General features: G+C 42.0%; 1 protein-coding gene and 1 pseudogene across 1 annotated transcript; both read right to left on the reverse strand.

Moving 5' to 3' along the window:
• Positions 1 to 1,847: 1,847 nt before the first annotated feature.
• LOC113602564 (28S ribosomal protein S15, mitochondrial-like) lies at positions 1,848 to 2,969 on the reverse strand (annotated as a pseudogene).
• Positions 2,970 to 7,485: 4,516 nt separating this feature from the next.
• Positions 7,486 to 10,552, reverse strand: LOC128311344 (FAU ubiquitin-like and ribosomal protein S30). Its single transcript, XM_053201347.1, is given in 2 exon segments — positions 7,486 to 7,552; positions 10,135 to 10,552. Coding segments are annotated over 2 exon segments (462 nt in total). The 5' UTR covers positions 10,530 to 10,552.
• Between the last annotated feature and the right edge of the window lie 4,297 nt (positions 10,553 to 14,849).

The following is a 14,849-nucleotide window of genomic DNA, read 5'->3' on the forward strand; positions in this document are numbered from 1 at the left end:
TATATGTATATATACGTATTTACATGTATACATATATACATTTATATGTATATATATATATATATATATATATATATATATGTCTGATAGTGATCAGCAGTATGAAAAACTGAAATCAGATGAAGGGCATTGGGACTGACATGGAGTGCTGTTCTGGAAAGGAAGTCGGGGAAGGCCTCTTTGCAAAGGTGGACATTGGTCAGGAACAGTAGAATACAGTTTCAAACAGGATAGAGTAAGCCACAGGTTATCTGAGAGATTTCCAGATTGAGGGAGCAGCAGGTACAAGAGCCTCTGAGATGCGAGTCTCCTGGGTGTAATCAGGGAACAGCAAGCAGTCAGTGGGATCAGAGCGGGGTCAGAAGAAAGTCTCAGCTCATGTCAGAGAGTCAGCAGGAGCAAAGCTTTCTGGTCCTCGTAAGACTGACTTGTACTCCGAGTGAGACATTAGAGAGGGGGTCAAGGACTGCACCTGTAAGCACTACGTTTGGAGGTCAGGAAGGCACACGGCTTTAGCAAGGGAGGCTGAGAAGCACCCAGTATGGAGGGAAGAGAACCAGAAGACAGTGGTGTCCCAGAAGCCACATGAACAAAGGGTTTTGAGAAGGAAGGAGTGAATTCCAGCATTGCAGGTGGATGCGTGAAGTCAGAATCGCCTCCTCTTTTCCTGCAAGTTATTCAAAGGCCACAAGGAAAATAAGAGCAACATGTCAGCCCCATTTTCATTAGTGGTTGGAGGCGGCTGAAATCCCAAACTGAAAGCAACGGAAATCAGGCTTGGTCACGGAAGTAGAAGTAGAAAAGAACACCATACAAACCAGCCGTGGAAAATAGTGTCAGAACACATTGTGCAGATAGTACTTACTTGCAAACCTTGCCGTAAATGGAACTTGAAGTGATGAGATTCTTGTTTAAAAAAGCAATTGGGTGGTAGCATTGCCCTGAAGGATGTATAGGTTCTGAGTAGAGCGAAGGATAGACTGTGTGCTACCCGAGTAAAAACACGAGAGTGGGTTTGTATCTAGAGATTTCCAGTTCACAGAATTAAATGCCCTGGTCCGATATGATCTGACAGGACTGGACTGGTCACTCAAAATTGTATTGTGATTTTGGGTATAAGAACCTAGCGTAAACTCTAGGTATAAAAATCCAGTATCAAATTTTCCTTGCTCACGTATTGGCTTCTATTTGTTTTATCTGCTACGGAAAAGTCATATATTTTTAGGCATACCGTGGATTTTATTGCATAAAATGATAATAGCAGAGGATAATAATAATCACCCATAGCTAAAAAAAATTTTTAAGACAAAGATTAATAAAGGTCCTTGGACCAAGTTGATAGCCAGCTGCTTGAGTTTTCACAGAAAAGAGAAATCAGAGAGGAAGAAAACATGATATAAAGGTGGAATTAAAAATTAGTATTGTGACAGGACACAATGGGTTGGCAAAGTAAATCAGCAGATCGAAAGAGGGAAAAGTAGAGGTGTCAGTCAGGACAGATAACTGGTGACCAATTCTGATAGAATCAAATGAAGCCCCACCAACCAGAATGCAGAGGTGAATGGCTGGTTCTCGCCTATGTTTTAACACTCTCTTTGGACGTTGTTTCACCATATCACAGCTCTGTGAAGAGATGGGGATGAACTATAAGACTGACCTTTAGACCCAAGGAACTTAGTAATTTCATAGGTTTAATTGGGAGTTGGTGTACAGAATGGGAAAGAGGAGGAAGAGATTGGGAACATGGAGAATGGAGTAAGGATTCCGCTGCAGGTGTTAAAATATGGGCGCGAGGAGGATATGGCTCTAGTCTCTGACCTGCTGTAAACCTGATCTGGGCTCTGGTACTTCCTTCTTACCCCCCCCCCCCCACCAGTCTCTTTTGTCTCCCTCCTCACTGTCCCTTGTCTTTGCCCGTCCTCTGAATATCCTCCCTCCTTGTTTTCCTGACCATCCTTTTTGCTCAGTTCACCATTCCTTATGTCTTATTTCAAGCCCTCTAGCCATTCTTTTTGACAGAACTCTAATATGATTTATTGGTTTTCTTTGATTGCCTCTGGTCCAGCTTTGGAAGGGCTTTCTGGGCTCTTCTGGCCTTCCGGGCTGCCGCTGCTACAGGTTTTAAGGCCCTTTTTTGCTTCTTCAGCCTTTGTACTTCCAGGAAAACCCAAATGCACAGGGCCTTCTTGGTCGCCCAGCGGTGGTGGGCTTTCCAGTGGAACGGAGCGGGAAAGGTGTATTCCGTCCCCAGGTCCTTGCATACCTTCTCAAAGGCACATGGTTGGTCTTATGGAGGTCGGTCTTGTGAGTATCTTGCTCCTCTGGTGGATGCTCATCAGCAGACAGCGCTTGTGCGTCTCGTCCTTTTGGTGGCTCCGCGTGTGTGCTTCGTAATTGCAGATCTTGATGGTCAAGGCGACAATTCGAGCCTCCAGGAAGCTGCTACTCTCAGGGTTTGCCACAATCTTCTTCATCAACTGATCTTGCTTGACTTTTAGTTTCTCCTTCTGGTTGGCCATTTCCAAAGACAAGAGTCTTTTTACAACGTCATCAAACTTCTCAGTTCCAGGAATGTTCTGGTAGTCTTTGAGCAGTTGTGGAAGGGGGTGGGTGGGTCATCTTCTTGGCTGGGCTGGACTGGTTTCTGGGTGGCATATCCACAAGCAGCCAGGAGGGTGACACCCCCAGGAGGGGAGGGAAGGCCCCACTGGTGGCGGGGAGGCCTGGTGCGCGCACCACCCGGCAGCCCACGGACTGGAGCCTGGGCTGCTGCCTGGGTCTGAAGTGACCTCAGCGCACTCCACGCCATTCTCAGCATGCTGACCTGTGACCCCAAGGGGCCAGCGCCACAGCCACCTTCCCTTTTGCAGCACAGATTATGTTACAAGGACGTCACCATGCTGGCTCAGCCTCTCTGTCCATTCTGACAGCATATTCATAACAAACCATAGTCACTTGTATTAATTTTCAGCTTTCTCTCCTCTTTCTACTTTTCCTACCACAATGTGTTTTTTTCTTTGTTATCATGCTACCAAACCAAAAGAGTAGAATAAATATTTGCTCAGGACTTCTTTCATCCCAGAAGACTATGTCTAAAAACTTAAGAATCAACTCTACATAGTCCACTTGTGCACATGCCGTATCTCAAGAAATGTGTGAAGATTTATAATGTGTATCAATTTTTCATATTTCTAGAATGCCAGAAAGCCAATAACATGAAAGAAAGAAGCCAAGAAAAGGTAGATAAATACTTGAGGCAAGCTTTATTCTTCAACAGCAGAATATTGACTATGGAGAGAGGCAAGATGTTGAGAGAAGCATTTAATATGGCCACAAATCCAGTGCCCTCAAGAAAAATATCCCATAAATGTGACTCCTCTGGAACAAGCTTGGAAAGTGTTTCAGAATTAATTATGATTAATAGAAACCAGATAAGAAAAAAAGTCTAATGATCTCAATGGATGTGGATTCCTTGATACGATACATGAGAAGACTCACCCAGGGAACAAGCCCTGTGAAAATGATCAAAAGAAATCCCACAGACATAATGAGGAGTTTATACAACATCAGAAGAATTCTGTTTTGAAGAAGATTCTTGAATATAATAATTGTGGGAAAGCCTTTCACAAAAAGGCGGCCTTTGTTACACGTAAGAGAGCTCACAAAGGAGAGAAATCCTCTGAAGGTAATGAATGCAGACAAGCCATCACCCAAAAGTTAAAGCTCAATGCTCATCCAAGAACCCTTAGGGAAAGGAAATTGCAAGAATCAATAAAAACAGGAAATCTTCATGCATGAAGTCAAAACATGCACATCAGAGAGCTCACCTAGGGGAGAAATACTATGATTGTAATAAACTAGAGAAATACTTTAGCAGGAAGTCCAACCAAACTCAACATCAGAGAGGGTACGGATGAGGAAAACCCAAGGAGTATAATGAAAGTGAGGAAACCTTGTGGAAGTCATACCACATTCAAAGTGAGAGAACTCTTGGAAAGAAAATCTATGACAGTGATAAATGTGGGAAATCCTTCCACGCAAAGCCATGCCTCACTCAACATCAGAGAACTCATACAACAGAAAAACTTAGTGAGGGTAATGATAGTGAGAGCACTGTAAAGAAGGAGTCACAGCTCACTCTAAATCAGAGAATTAACACAAGAGAGAACAGCTTTAAAGGTAAAAAATGTGAGAAGTCCTCCTGTGAGAAGCCAAAACTCACTCAACATCAGAGCGCTCATAAGGGAAAGAAAGCCTATGACTGTAATAGATGTAGGAAAAGCTTTTGTAAGAAAACAGACCTTGCTCAACCTCAGAGCACACACACAGGAAAAAAAGCCCTTTGAGTGTAATGAGTGTGGGAAGTCCTTCTTTGTGAAGTCCAACCTCACTGAACATCAGAGAACTCACATAGGAGAGAAGCCTTATGAATGTAATGAATGTGGAAAGTCCTTCTGCCAGAAGTCAGCCCTCACAGTGAATCAGAGAACTCACACAGGAGAGAAACCATACAAATGTAATGAATGTGGGAAAACCTTCTGTGTGAAATCAAACCTTACTCAGCATCAAAGGACCCACACAGGAGAGAAACCCTACAAATGCCCTGAATGTGGGAAAACCTTCCATGAAAAATCAGCCCTCGCGAAACATCAGAGAATTCACACGGGGGAAAAAACCCTATGAATGTAATGAATGTAGGAAAACCTTCGGCCAGAGGTCAGCCCTCACCGAACGTCAGAGAAAAACACACAAGAAGAAAACTCCCATCAACACTGCCTGTGTGCGGAAGCCTGTGTCTACAAGTCAGACTCGTTGAACGTCAGCAAAATCACAGGGCTGAAAAGCTAAGATGTCAACACGTGTAGGAAAGTCTTCATCAGTCGGTTATAGCTTATTGGAACTAGAGGATTCATATGGGAGTGAAACCTCATGAATGCTTTGAACATGTGAAATCTTTCGACAAATATTCAAGGAAATTGAGGGGAAATGTATCAGTTTAAGGAATATGGATAAAAATGTTCTTGCGGAAATATTAACCAGAAGTCCTATTTCAGATGTGATACCAAACTTATTATAGAAAAGACAACAGAAGATATTCTGTTAATAGATTGTGAAGCGTGGAGCTTTTCTAAAAGCGTAAATAATTTAAGTCACTGATGCAACAGCCTGAAATGTATGTGTGAAGACTGAGGCATTTTGGATTATAAGCATATAGTACATGAGTGTGCCATACGACATGACTCACGTGTATGGTCGATTTGTGTGCAGGAACCCACCGCTGTTCCTGAATCTCAACAGTAGAGCACATAGAGACTAAGTGGAAATGGAGCCATCCCCTAACCTGTGACCCAACAATTCCACTTCTAGAGACGTACCCGAAAACAGTAGTTCTCAACTGCGCCTCCCAAAGGGGTATTTGGAAACACTGGGATGGCTTGGCTGTCACTGTGACAGGGTGCTACAGGCAGTTAGCGTGTGGGAGGGCCGCAGATCCCAAACGTCCTACAATGTGTCAGGAAAAGGACAGGAAGAAGAAGTTCATCCACGAAGACGTGGCTCCATCACAGAACAACGCTGCCCTGGAGAAACTCTTGCACAGCTGCAGCCACAGACGTGTACAAGAATGTTCACCGCATCACTGCAATAATTTTTTTGATAAGAGTTTTTAAAAAAACAGAAAGTAAAAAATGCCCATTAGTGACAGACTAGATAAATAGATGTTGGTGATGGTCATACCATGGAGATAATATATAACAATGAAAATGAATTAATGAGTTAGACACCTCGAGATTAGTATACCTTAAAGCAATAATGTTGGATGGAAAAATATATATATAGCTATCATGTTACTGCATTTCAAAAACAAAGTTCAAAACACAAAGAATTCACGGGTGCCTGGATGGCTCAGTCAGTTGAGTGTCTGAGTTCAGCTCAGGTCATGATCTCACGGTTTGTGGGTTTGAGCCCCGCCATCGGGCTCTGTGCTGACAGCTCGGAGCCTGGAGCCTGCTTCGGATTCTGTGTCTCCCTCTCTCTCTGCCCTTCCCTGCCCATGCTCTGTTTCTCTCTTTCTCAAAAATAAACATTAAAATTTAAAAAAAAAAAAAAGAATGCAGGAGTACATTGTTTGGGAATATAGATAGATAGATCTTTGTGTAAATATACACATAGAAATATATATGTGAGCCATAAAACTACAAAGGAAAGAAAGTGGATGATTAACAAAATCTAGGGTAGCTATTACACTTGTGGAGGAAAAAGGGACTTACATTTACAGAGAGAGAAAGCTTCATGTTTCTTAAAGGGGTCACGAGTATACAGATGTTGCTTTTAATATGCTGTATCATATCTATGCATACATAACTATTTCTGTTTATAGACTTTGATTTTCAAGAAACAGGCTTCAAGATCATTGCATTAGAATGTTAACAAAAGTGGTGTTTTGGCATAAGGATCATAGTTAAGGTATTTTTCATTCATCTATTTTTCTATATCCAAAATTTCCATAATGACTTTTTCTTTTAAAAAAAAAATGTCTACTTATTTATTTTGAGAGAGAGAACAGGGAAGGGGTAGAGACAGAGAGAGAGAGAGAGACAGAGAATCTCAAACAGGCTCTGCACTGTCAGCGTGGATCCCAATACAGGCCTCAAACTCATGAACCGTGAGATCGTGACCTAAGCCGAAGTCGGACATTTAACCAACTGAGCCACTCAGGCGCCCCGATCCAAATATGCTCTTAACCTTTAAGTTCTTCAGCGTCTCATCAAAAATGATCTCATAGGGAAGTGGCCATTAATATGTATATATATCCAGGTTATGCTGCTTTTCTGTCGTAAACTAATGTTTTGTTTTTTAAACTAATGTTTTTAACCCTCCGTAACGTGAGGATCCACAGGAAGGTCTGGAAAGAGCAGAGAAGGGAATGGGCTTTCAAACGTGTGTCTTTTGGACTGATGGCGCTCCCTTGGTTGTCCTTTCTAGTAAGAAACTTTTTGAGATGCGTGTTTTTGACTTCATTTGGAATAACGGACAGGGCCCTGGGGGTGGGCACCTTGACTTCTAATCTTGGCATGGCCTCCAGCCCAATTTTATTAATCTTTAAAACAAAGAGCAGATTGAGACAACTTTATTGTCTTCGTCTGTTTGGGCTGCTATAATAATCCCACAGACTGAGGGTCTAATAAAGAACAGAAATTTATTTCTCCTAGTGCTGGTGGCTGGGAAGTCTGAGACCATGGCAGGGTCTGCTGAGGGCTCACTTCCTGGTGCACTGTCGCTTCACATGGTGGGAGGGGTGAGAGAGCTCTGTAGGGTCTCTTATAACGGCAGTAATCCCATTAAAAGAGCTCGACCTCATGACCTAAGCACGTCTCGAAGCCTCCACCTGCTAACACCATCACAGCTGGGCGGTTAGAATTTCAATATATGAATTTTGGAGGGATACAAACAGGCCAAGAGAGCTATTATGTGCTTCCAGTGTTGTCATTCTGAACTTTGCATGTCAATGTACAGAGCAATCCGCACATCTTTAGAGGCCACAGGTGATGATCTGGAAAGAACAAGTGGAGAATAAAGAAAGCATGGAATGCGCATGTCCTCAGCTGAGCCCGATGATGCCCTCCTACCTAGATCGTACCCTTGCAGACACCCAGTAAGAGTCTTTTTCTGGTAAAATCTTTTTCTGCCAGTCCCCCAGTTCAGTTCACCTCCTTCTTTTTTAATGTTTATTTATTTATTTTTGAGAGAGAGAGAGAGAGAGCGCGAGAGCACACACAGGAGGGGCAGAGAGAGAGGGAGGCAGCAAATCCCAAGCAGACTCTGCACTGTCAGTGCAGAGCCTGATGTGGGGCTTGAACTCACAAACTGCAAGATCACGACCTGCGCTGAAATCAAGAGTCGGAGGCTTAAACGACTGAGCCACCCAAGCGCCCCTCAGTTCACCTCTCTGGAAGTTGCCCCAAGCCTTCCATTGTCACTCAGTCCTGACAGTCTCTACAGGGGGTAACACTGCAAATTTTGCATGCTCAGAATAGGAAGACCAAGAATTATATCTGACCTGGCTTCCTGTCTGAGGCCCTCCTGCCTCTTCCCAGAGCCTTGGTAAGAAGTCTCGTTTCAGTGTGGGTCCCCTTACTAGAATTATTCCTTGAGCCTCCTCCTAACACACAAGAGCTGGTATATTTACAGGGAGTCAGCATCCATCCGGGCCCCAAGCACAAATTCACTTCAAATGGAAGCTCCACCCCAGGGACCGGTATCTATCTCTGATGGCACCTGCTGCCCCCTGGAATCCCAAACCTGGCTTCTGGTAAACTCAAAACGGGGCCACTAAGAGAACTAGCAGTCTAGAGAGTCCAGGAGCCATCCTGAAACCCCAGACATTCAATTTGGCCTCAAACTCTGAAGAAACACCAAGAAATTCAAGGACCAGAAGGCAGGAGTCAATTTTAATTCAACGTGTGTTTCCTGGAGTCACTTGAGGGCATTTTTATTGGGCTGAGTGCTCTGAAGAATTCAAAGATGATCAAAGTCCAAGTCTGGGTTTTAAGCAGCGTGGTATATTGGGAAAACGTGAAATTTGAAGTAAAGTTGTTCTAGGATTTGATCCCAGAACCTCCACTAGATTTGAGGACTTACTTCACTTCTCTGCGCATCAATTTATTTGTCAAAATAAGAACGGCAACACCAGCTGTAGAATAGAGTTCGTGGAGCTGCTTAATTAAAAGAACCTAGCAAGGTGCCCGTAGTGAGTGGTGGTGGTGGTGGTGGTGGTAATGGCTTTTAATAGGATTTTGTTATGCAACAAGCAATGAAGCCAGTATGTATACGCCGTTTTGCATTTAATCTTTAAAACAGGCTTACGGGTGGGGGTGGGGGGGCGCCTCGGTGGCTCAGTCGGTTGAGCATCTGACTTCAGCTCACGTTATGATCTCGCAGTCTGTGAATCCAAGCCCCGCATCGGGCTCTGTGCTGACAGCTCAGAGCCTGGAGCCTGCTTCAGCTTCCGTGTCTCCCTCTCTCTGCCCCTGCCCCACTTTCACTCTCTCTGTGTCGCTCAAAAATCAACATTAAAAATTATTTTAAGATAAATAAAATAAAACAGGCTTATGAAGTAAGTTCTCTTTCCAAGACTATTTTAGAGACGAGGAAAACAAGCGTTATAAATGTCACTTAAAATTACTGGTATTATAGGGAAGCCAAGACCCTGGAGTTGAACCCAGGTCTCTCTGGCTTCAATATTATTGCCTTTTTTTAATATGAATTTGCACTATTGTTGCTTTTTTCAGATCAGCACATAATATTCATTCTCTTCCTTGATGCTCTCAAGAAACTTTTTTTTTTAATGTTTATTTTTGAGAGAGAGAGAGAGAGAGAGACAGAGCATAAGCAGGGGAGTGGCAGAGAGAGAGACGCAGAATCTGAAGCAGGCTCCAGGCTCTGAGCCGTCAGCACAGAGCCTGACATGGGGCTCGAACTCATGAACTGCGAGATCATGACCTGAGCTGCAGCTGGACACTTAACCAACTGAGCCACCCAGGCACCTCTCAAGGAAATTACTTCTTAGAGTACCAGCCTGTATGTTGGCTAGGCCACACTTGCAAAAGCACAGTTTCCAGAATCTTCTTGTGCTCTTTGATTCATGTCCTGGGCTCCTACCCAGCACCCTGCTCAAGGGAAGAAACAAATGCAAACCTAGCCCATTCCACCCTTGCTCACTCTCTAACTCAAAAACACTATAGATAGATAAAAATAGAATTCTGAAAAGTTCCCAGTAACACAAGAAGACAGGAAGAAGAAAATAGAGAAAAATGAAGAACACTGATAATAGAAATAAACAAAAAACCAAATGGCAGACTTAAGCTCTAACTTGTCAATTATTACATTAAATATAAGTGGTCTAAACACCTCAACTAAAAGGTTGACCGTGCAAATTAAAAAACATGCCCCCACTATATACCGTCTACAGGAAACTCACCTGAAATAAAATTATATAGGCTAGTTAAAAGTAAAAGGATGGGAAAAGATATACCATACAAACATGCATTGAAAAAAAGTGGCTATATATATATATATTTTTTTTTTTTGACTGGACTAAGTGGTTTATTGGGGAAAGCCAAGATTACAACGAACTTAAGAGTTGGCATGGTGCCCTTCTTCTTGCCAAAGGTGGGCACAACATTGGCAAAGTAATGGTTGTACTACCTCTGCCTCTTGGCTCAGCCTGCCTTCTTTTTCTCCTGTTTGGCCACCTTGGGAGTCTGCCCTCTTACTTTCCCAGCACGGGCCAGGGAATGATGGATTTTACCTCCAAGCATGGAGCTGGCTACTTCCAGGGTGTTCAGAGCCTCCACTCCAAACTGACCTAGGGTAGCCTCATTCTCTAGGGGTGTGCCTGCCAGGAGCACAACTTGATCTTCTGGAGCGATGCCCTCCAGAGGGACTACATGAGCCTTGGTCTGGGCAACAGTCTCCTCACCAGTCACCTCGAGGGTGTGTATCTCCTGGGAACAGACAAAGAGCTGCATGTCAGCACCTGAACTGTGGCCACTGGAGCTGCAACCGAGAAGACAGAGTCGAGAAAGAGCCAAGAGTGGTTGCATTAATATCAAATAAGGTTAAACATCTAAGAAAAAAGTTACCAGAGACACAAAGAGACATTACATGATAATAAAAGTAAACACAGCAATCCTAATGTGTATGTACCAAAACAACAATAACCAGATCTGCCAAATATGTAAAGCAGAAATGGATGGAACTAAAAGGAGAAAGAAACAAATCCACAATTAATAGTTGGAGACGTCAACACCCCGTCTTAATAACTGATAGAAAGAGACAGAAAATTATCAAAGATATATAATTCAGGGGTGCCTGGCTGGCTCAGTCGGTTGAGTGTCCCGCTCTTAATTTTGGCTCAGGTCATGATCTCACGATTCGTGGGTTTGAGCCCCATGTAGGGCTCTGTGTTGACAGTGTAGAGTCTGCTTGGGATTCTCTCTCTCCCTCTCTCTTTACCCCTCCCCACTCATGCGCTCTCTCTCCTTCTCAAAATAAACATTTTTTAAAAAGATATAGAATTTGGGGCACCTGGGCAGCTCAGTCGGTTGAGCATCCAACTTCGGCTGAGGTCATGATCTTGCAGCTCGTGAGTGTGAGCCCCGTGTGGGGCTCTGTGCTGACAGCTCAGAGCCGGGAGCCTGCTTCAGATTCTGTGTCTCCCTCTCTCTCTGTCCCAACCCACTCACATTCTGTCTCTGTCTCTCTCAAAAATAAATAAACATTAAAAAAAATATTTTTAAGATACAGAATTTAATTAACACCGTCAAACAACAGGGTCTACTTGACAGCGGACCATAATATAAACCTCAAATTTTTAAAATCATATAGGCTGTTTTCTCTGACCACAGTAGAATCAAATCAGTAGAAAAAAAATAACATGAACATCTCCTAACACTTGGTAACTAAGCAGCACACTTCTAAATAATCCACAAATCAAAGAGGAAGTCTCAAGAGAATTAATAGAAGTACATTGAACTAAATGAAAATGAAAATATGATACACCAAAATATTTGGGATGTACTAAAAACATTTTAAAAGAGAAACATAGGGGGGCCTGGCTAGCTCAGTCGGAAGAGCAAGCAACTCTTGATCTCGGGATTTGTGAGTTGGAGCCCCATGTTGGGTGCAGAGATTACTTAAACAAATAAAACGTAAAAAAATAAATAAATAAAAGAGAGACATAATCTAAGATCACAATCCAAGAATCTGGAAAAAGAAGAACAAAATAAACCCAAAGCAAGCAAGGAAAGAAATAATAGAAGATACCAATGACACTGAAAACAGAAAAATAATAGGAAAAAAAAGCAACAAAGGTAAGAGTTTGTTCTTTAAAAATGGATAAAATTGATGTCTGTAGAAAGATTGATACAGAAAAAGAGAGAAGACACAAGTTACCAGTATCAGTAATGAAATGTGATATCATGACAGACCCTACAGACATCAAACTAATAGAGCAATCAATGAACAGCTTTATACCCATAAATGTGACAACTTAACCCACTCTGAAAAAAAAGAAAAAAAAAACCTACAAACCACCACAACTCACGCAATATGAAATAGAATTAAAGAGATTGACTTTGTAATATAAAACCTCCCCAAAAGGGGGTGCCTGGGTGGCTCAGTTGTTTGAGCTTCTGACTCTTGATTTTGGCTCAGAGGGTTGTAGAATGGAGCCCAGTGTCGAGGTGTGCACTTAAGTGTGGAGTCTGCTTAGGATTCTCTCCTCTCCCTCTGCCTCTCCCCAGCTCAAACTCACTCTTTCTCTAAAAATGAAGTGAGGGGCGCCTGGGTGGCTCAGTCGGTTAAGCGTCCTACTTCAGCTCAGGTCACGATCTCACGGTCCGTGAGTTCGAGCCCCGCGTCGGGCTCTGGGCTGATGGCTCAGAGCCTGGAGCCTGCTCCCGATTCTGTGTCTCCCTCTCTCTCTGCCCCTCCCCCGTTCATGCTTTGTCTCTCTCTGTCTCAAAAATAAATAAACATTAAAAAAAATTAAAAAAAAATAAAAATGAAGTGAAATAATGAAATGAAATGAAACATAAAAATTCCCCAAAAGGAAATCTCCAGGCCCAAATGATTTCACCAGAGAATCCTACCATGTGTTTAAGGAAGAACTGACACCAATTCTATACACTTTATTCCAGAAAACCAAAGAAAAGAAAACACTTCCCAGTTTAGTTTGTGAAGCTAATATTCACTGATGCCAAAACCAAAAAATAAAAATATATACAATACAAAAAAATTACAGACCAATATTCCTTTGGCTATAAGCACACTAGTCCTTAACAAAATAATAGTAAATAGAATTATTCATTAATTATATGAAAAGACATGTGAATATATGAAAGAATTATATACCATGGGGTTTATTGCAAGGATGCAAGGCTGGTTTAATATTCAAAATCAATCAGTGTAATCCATTATCTTAATAAACTAAGAAAGAAAAATCACATTGTATTGACCAATGAAGGAAAATTATTTGACAAAAAGTATTTTAAATTCATGACAAAAACTCTCAGAAAAATAAGAATCGTTGGTAGCTTGGTAAAGAGCATCTAATAAAACCCACAGCCAGTGTTGAGACTTAATAGTGAAAGACTGGATGCTTCCCTCCCAAGATCAGGAACAAGGCAAGGATATCTGCTCTCACCACCCTTATTCAACACAGTGCTGGAAGTTCTAGCCTGTCTAATATGGCAACAAAAGGAAATTTAAAAACAGATCAGAAAAGAAGGAATTAAAACTGTCCTTACTTGCAGATGACATGATTGTCTAAGTAGAAGACCCAAGGAATCTTCCAGAAAAGAAAAGGAAAGGAAAAGAAACCCTCCTAGGACTAGTGAGTTCAGTAAGGTCACAGGATATAAGGTAAACGTATGAAATTCAGTACTCCAACAATGAACACATGGCCACCAAAATTTAAAATACAATACCATTTTAAATTGCTCCCCCCAAAAATATATGGTTGGGTGTAAATCTAACAAAACGTGTGGAACTTGCATGCTGAAAAGCACAAACTGCTAATCAAAGATGATCTAAATAAACAAATGGATAAACATACCTTGTTCATGGATTGGAAAACTCAACCACAGTAAAGATGTCAATTCTCTCCATACTGATACATATGTTTAATGCCGTTGCTATTAAAATCCTAACAGGAGGGGTGCCTGGGTGGCCCAGTCAGTTAAGCTACCACCTCCAGCTCAGGTCATAATCTCTCAGTTCATGAGTTCAAGCCCCTGTGTCAGGTTCTGGGCTGACAGCTCAGAGCCTGGAGCAGATTCTGTGTCTCCCTGTCTCTCTGTCTCTCCCCTGCTTTTGCTTGGTGTGTGTGTCTCTCTCTCAAAAATAAATAAACATTTTTTTAATTAAAAAAAATCCTAATAGTTTTTTTGTAGATATGGGCAAGATTATTCTAAAGTTTATATGGAAAGAGAAAGGAATGAGAAGAGCTAAAACAATTTTGAAAAAGAATAATAAAATGGAAGGCTGCCTACTGACAATTTACGATAAAGCTAGGATAATCAAGACTGTGTGATATCAGTGAACAGATAGATGCGTAGATCAATGGAACAAAATGGAGAACCCAGAAACAGACCCATACAAATATCCCCAATTGATTTTTTATAAACGTGCAAAAGCAACGAAGGAAGAGGAGACTTTTGACCAAATAGACATCTATAGATGAAGAAATGAACCTCGACTTCCAAAGGAGGAGAGTATGGGCTTTAGATTCAGGCAAACCTGACTTTTAATTCTAGTTTTGCTCCTTACCACTGAGTGATTATGACTCATTAAACCTCACTAAACCTCGAACCCAAGCCTGGAGCTCATCAACGACATGTTAAGGATACTGAAAAAATAGCAGGTGAATGAATGGGCTCCATTTAATTTACTGGGGGATGTTCCCGGAATGGCCAGCAGAGGGCTCTAATCGCACACGAAAGACCATAACTTCCTCAAAGCTTGTCTGCCTTGCAAATCCCACCTTGGCATTTCAGGCACCCATTTTCATAAACCCACATTAATGCACAGTGCTGGGGAAACATTTTTCACAGCTATGTGTGTCACTATGTTTCTTTCAAAGAATCAAATCGATAATTGTAATTATACCTCCTTTTCCTTGCTTACTTTAATTATTTTCATACAGGAATAGGCATGCGTACTCCACGGGAACAATATTGCCCCCAAGGGGGTGAAAATTGGTTCTTGGGTCCAACCCAAAATCTCAGATATTGTAATGGCTTGTGGCCTTCAAAGGACCCTAGTACATAAACAGATATACAGTATAT

Source organism: Acinonyx jubatus, chromosome A3 (genome assembly GCF_027475565.1).
Source record: "Acinonyx jubatus isolate Ajub_Pintada_27869175 chromosome A3, VMU_Ajub_asm_v1.0, whole genome shotgun sequence".
NCBI lineage: Eukaryota > Metazoa > Chordata > Mammalia > Carnivora > Felidae > Acinonyx > Acinonyx jubatus.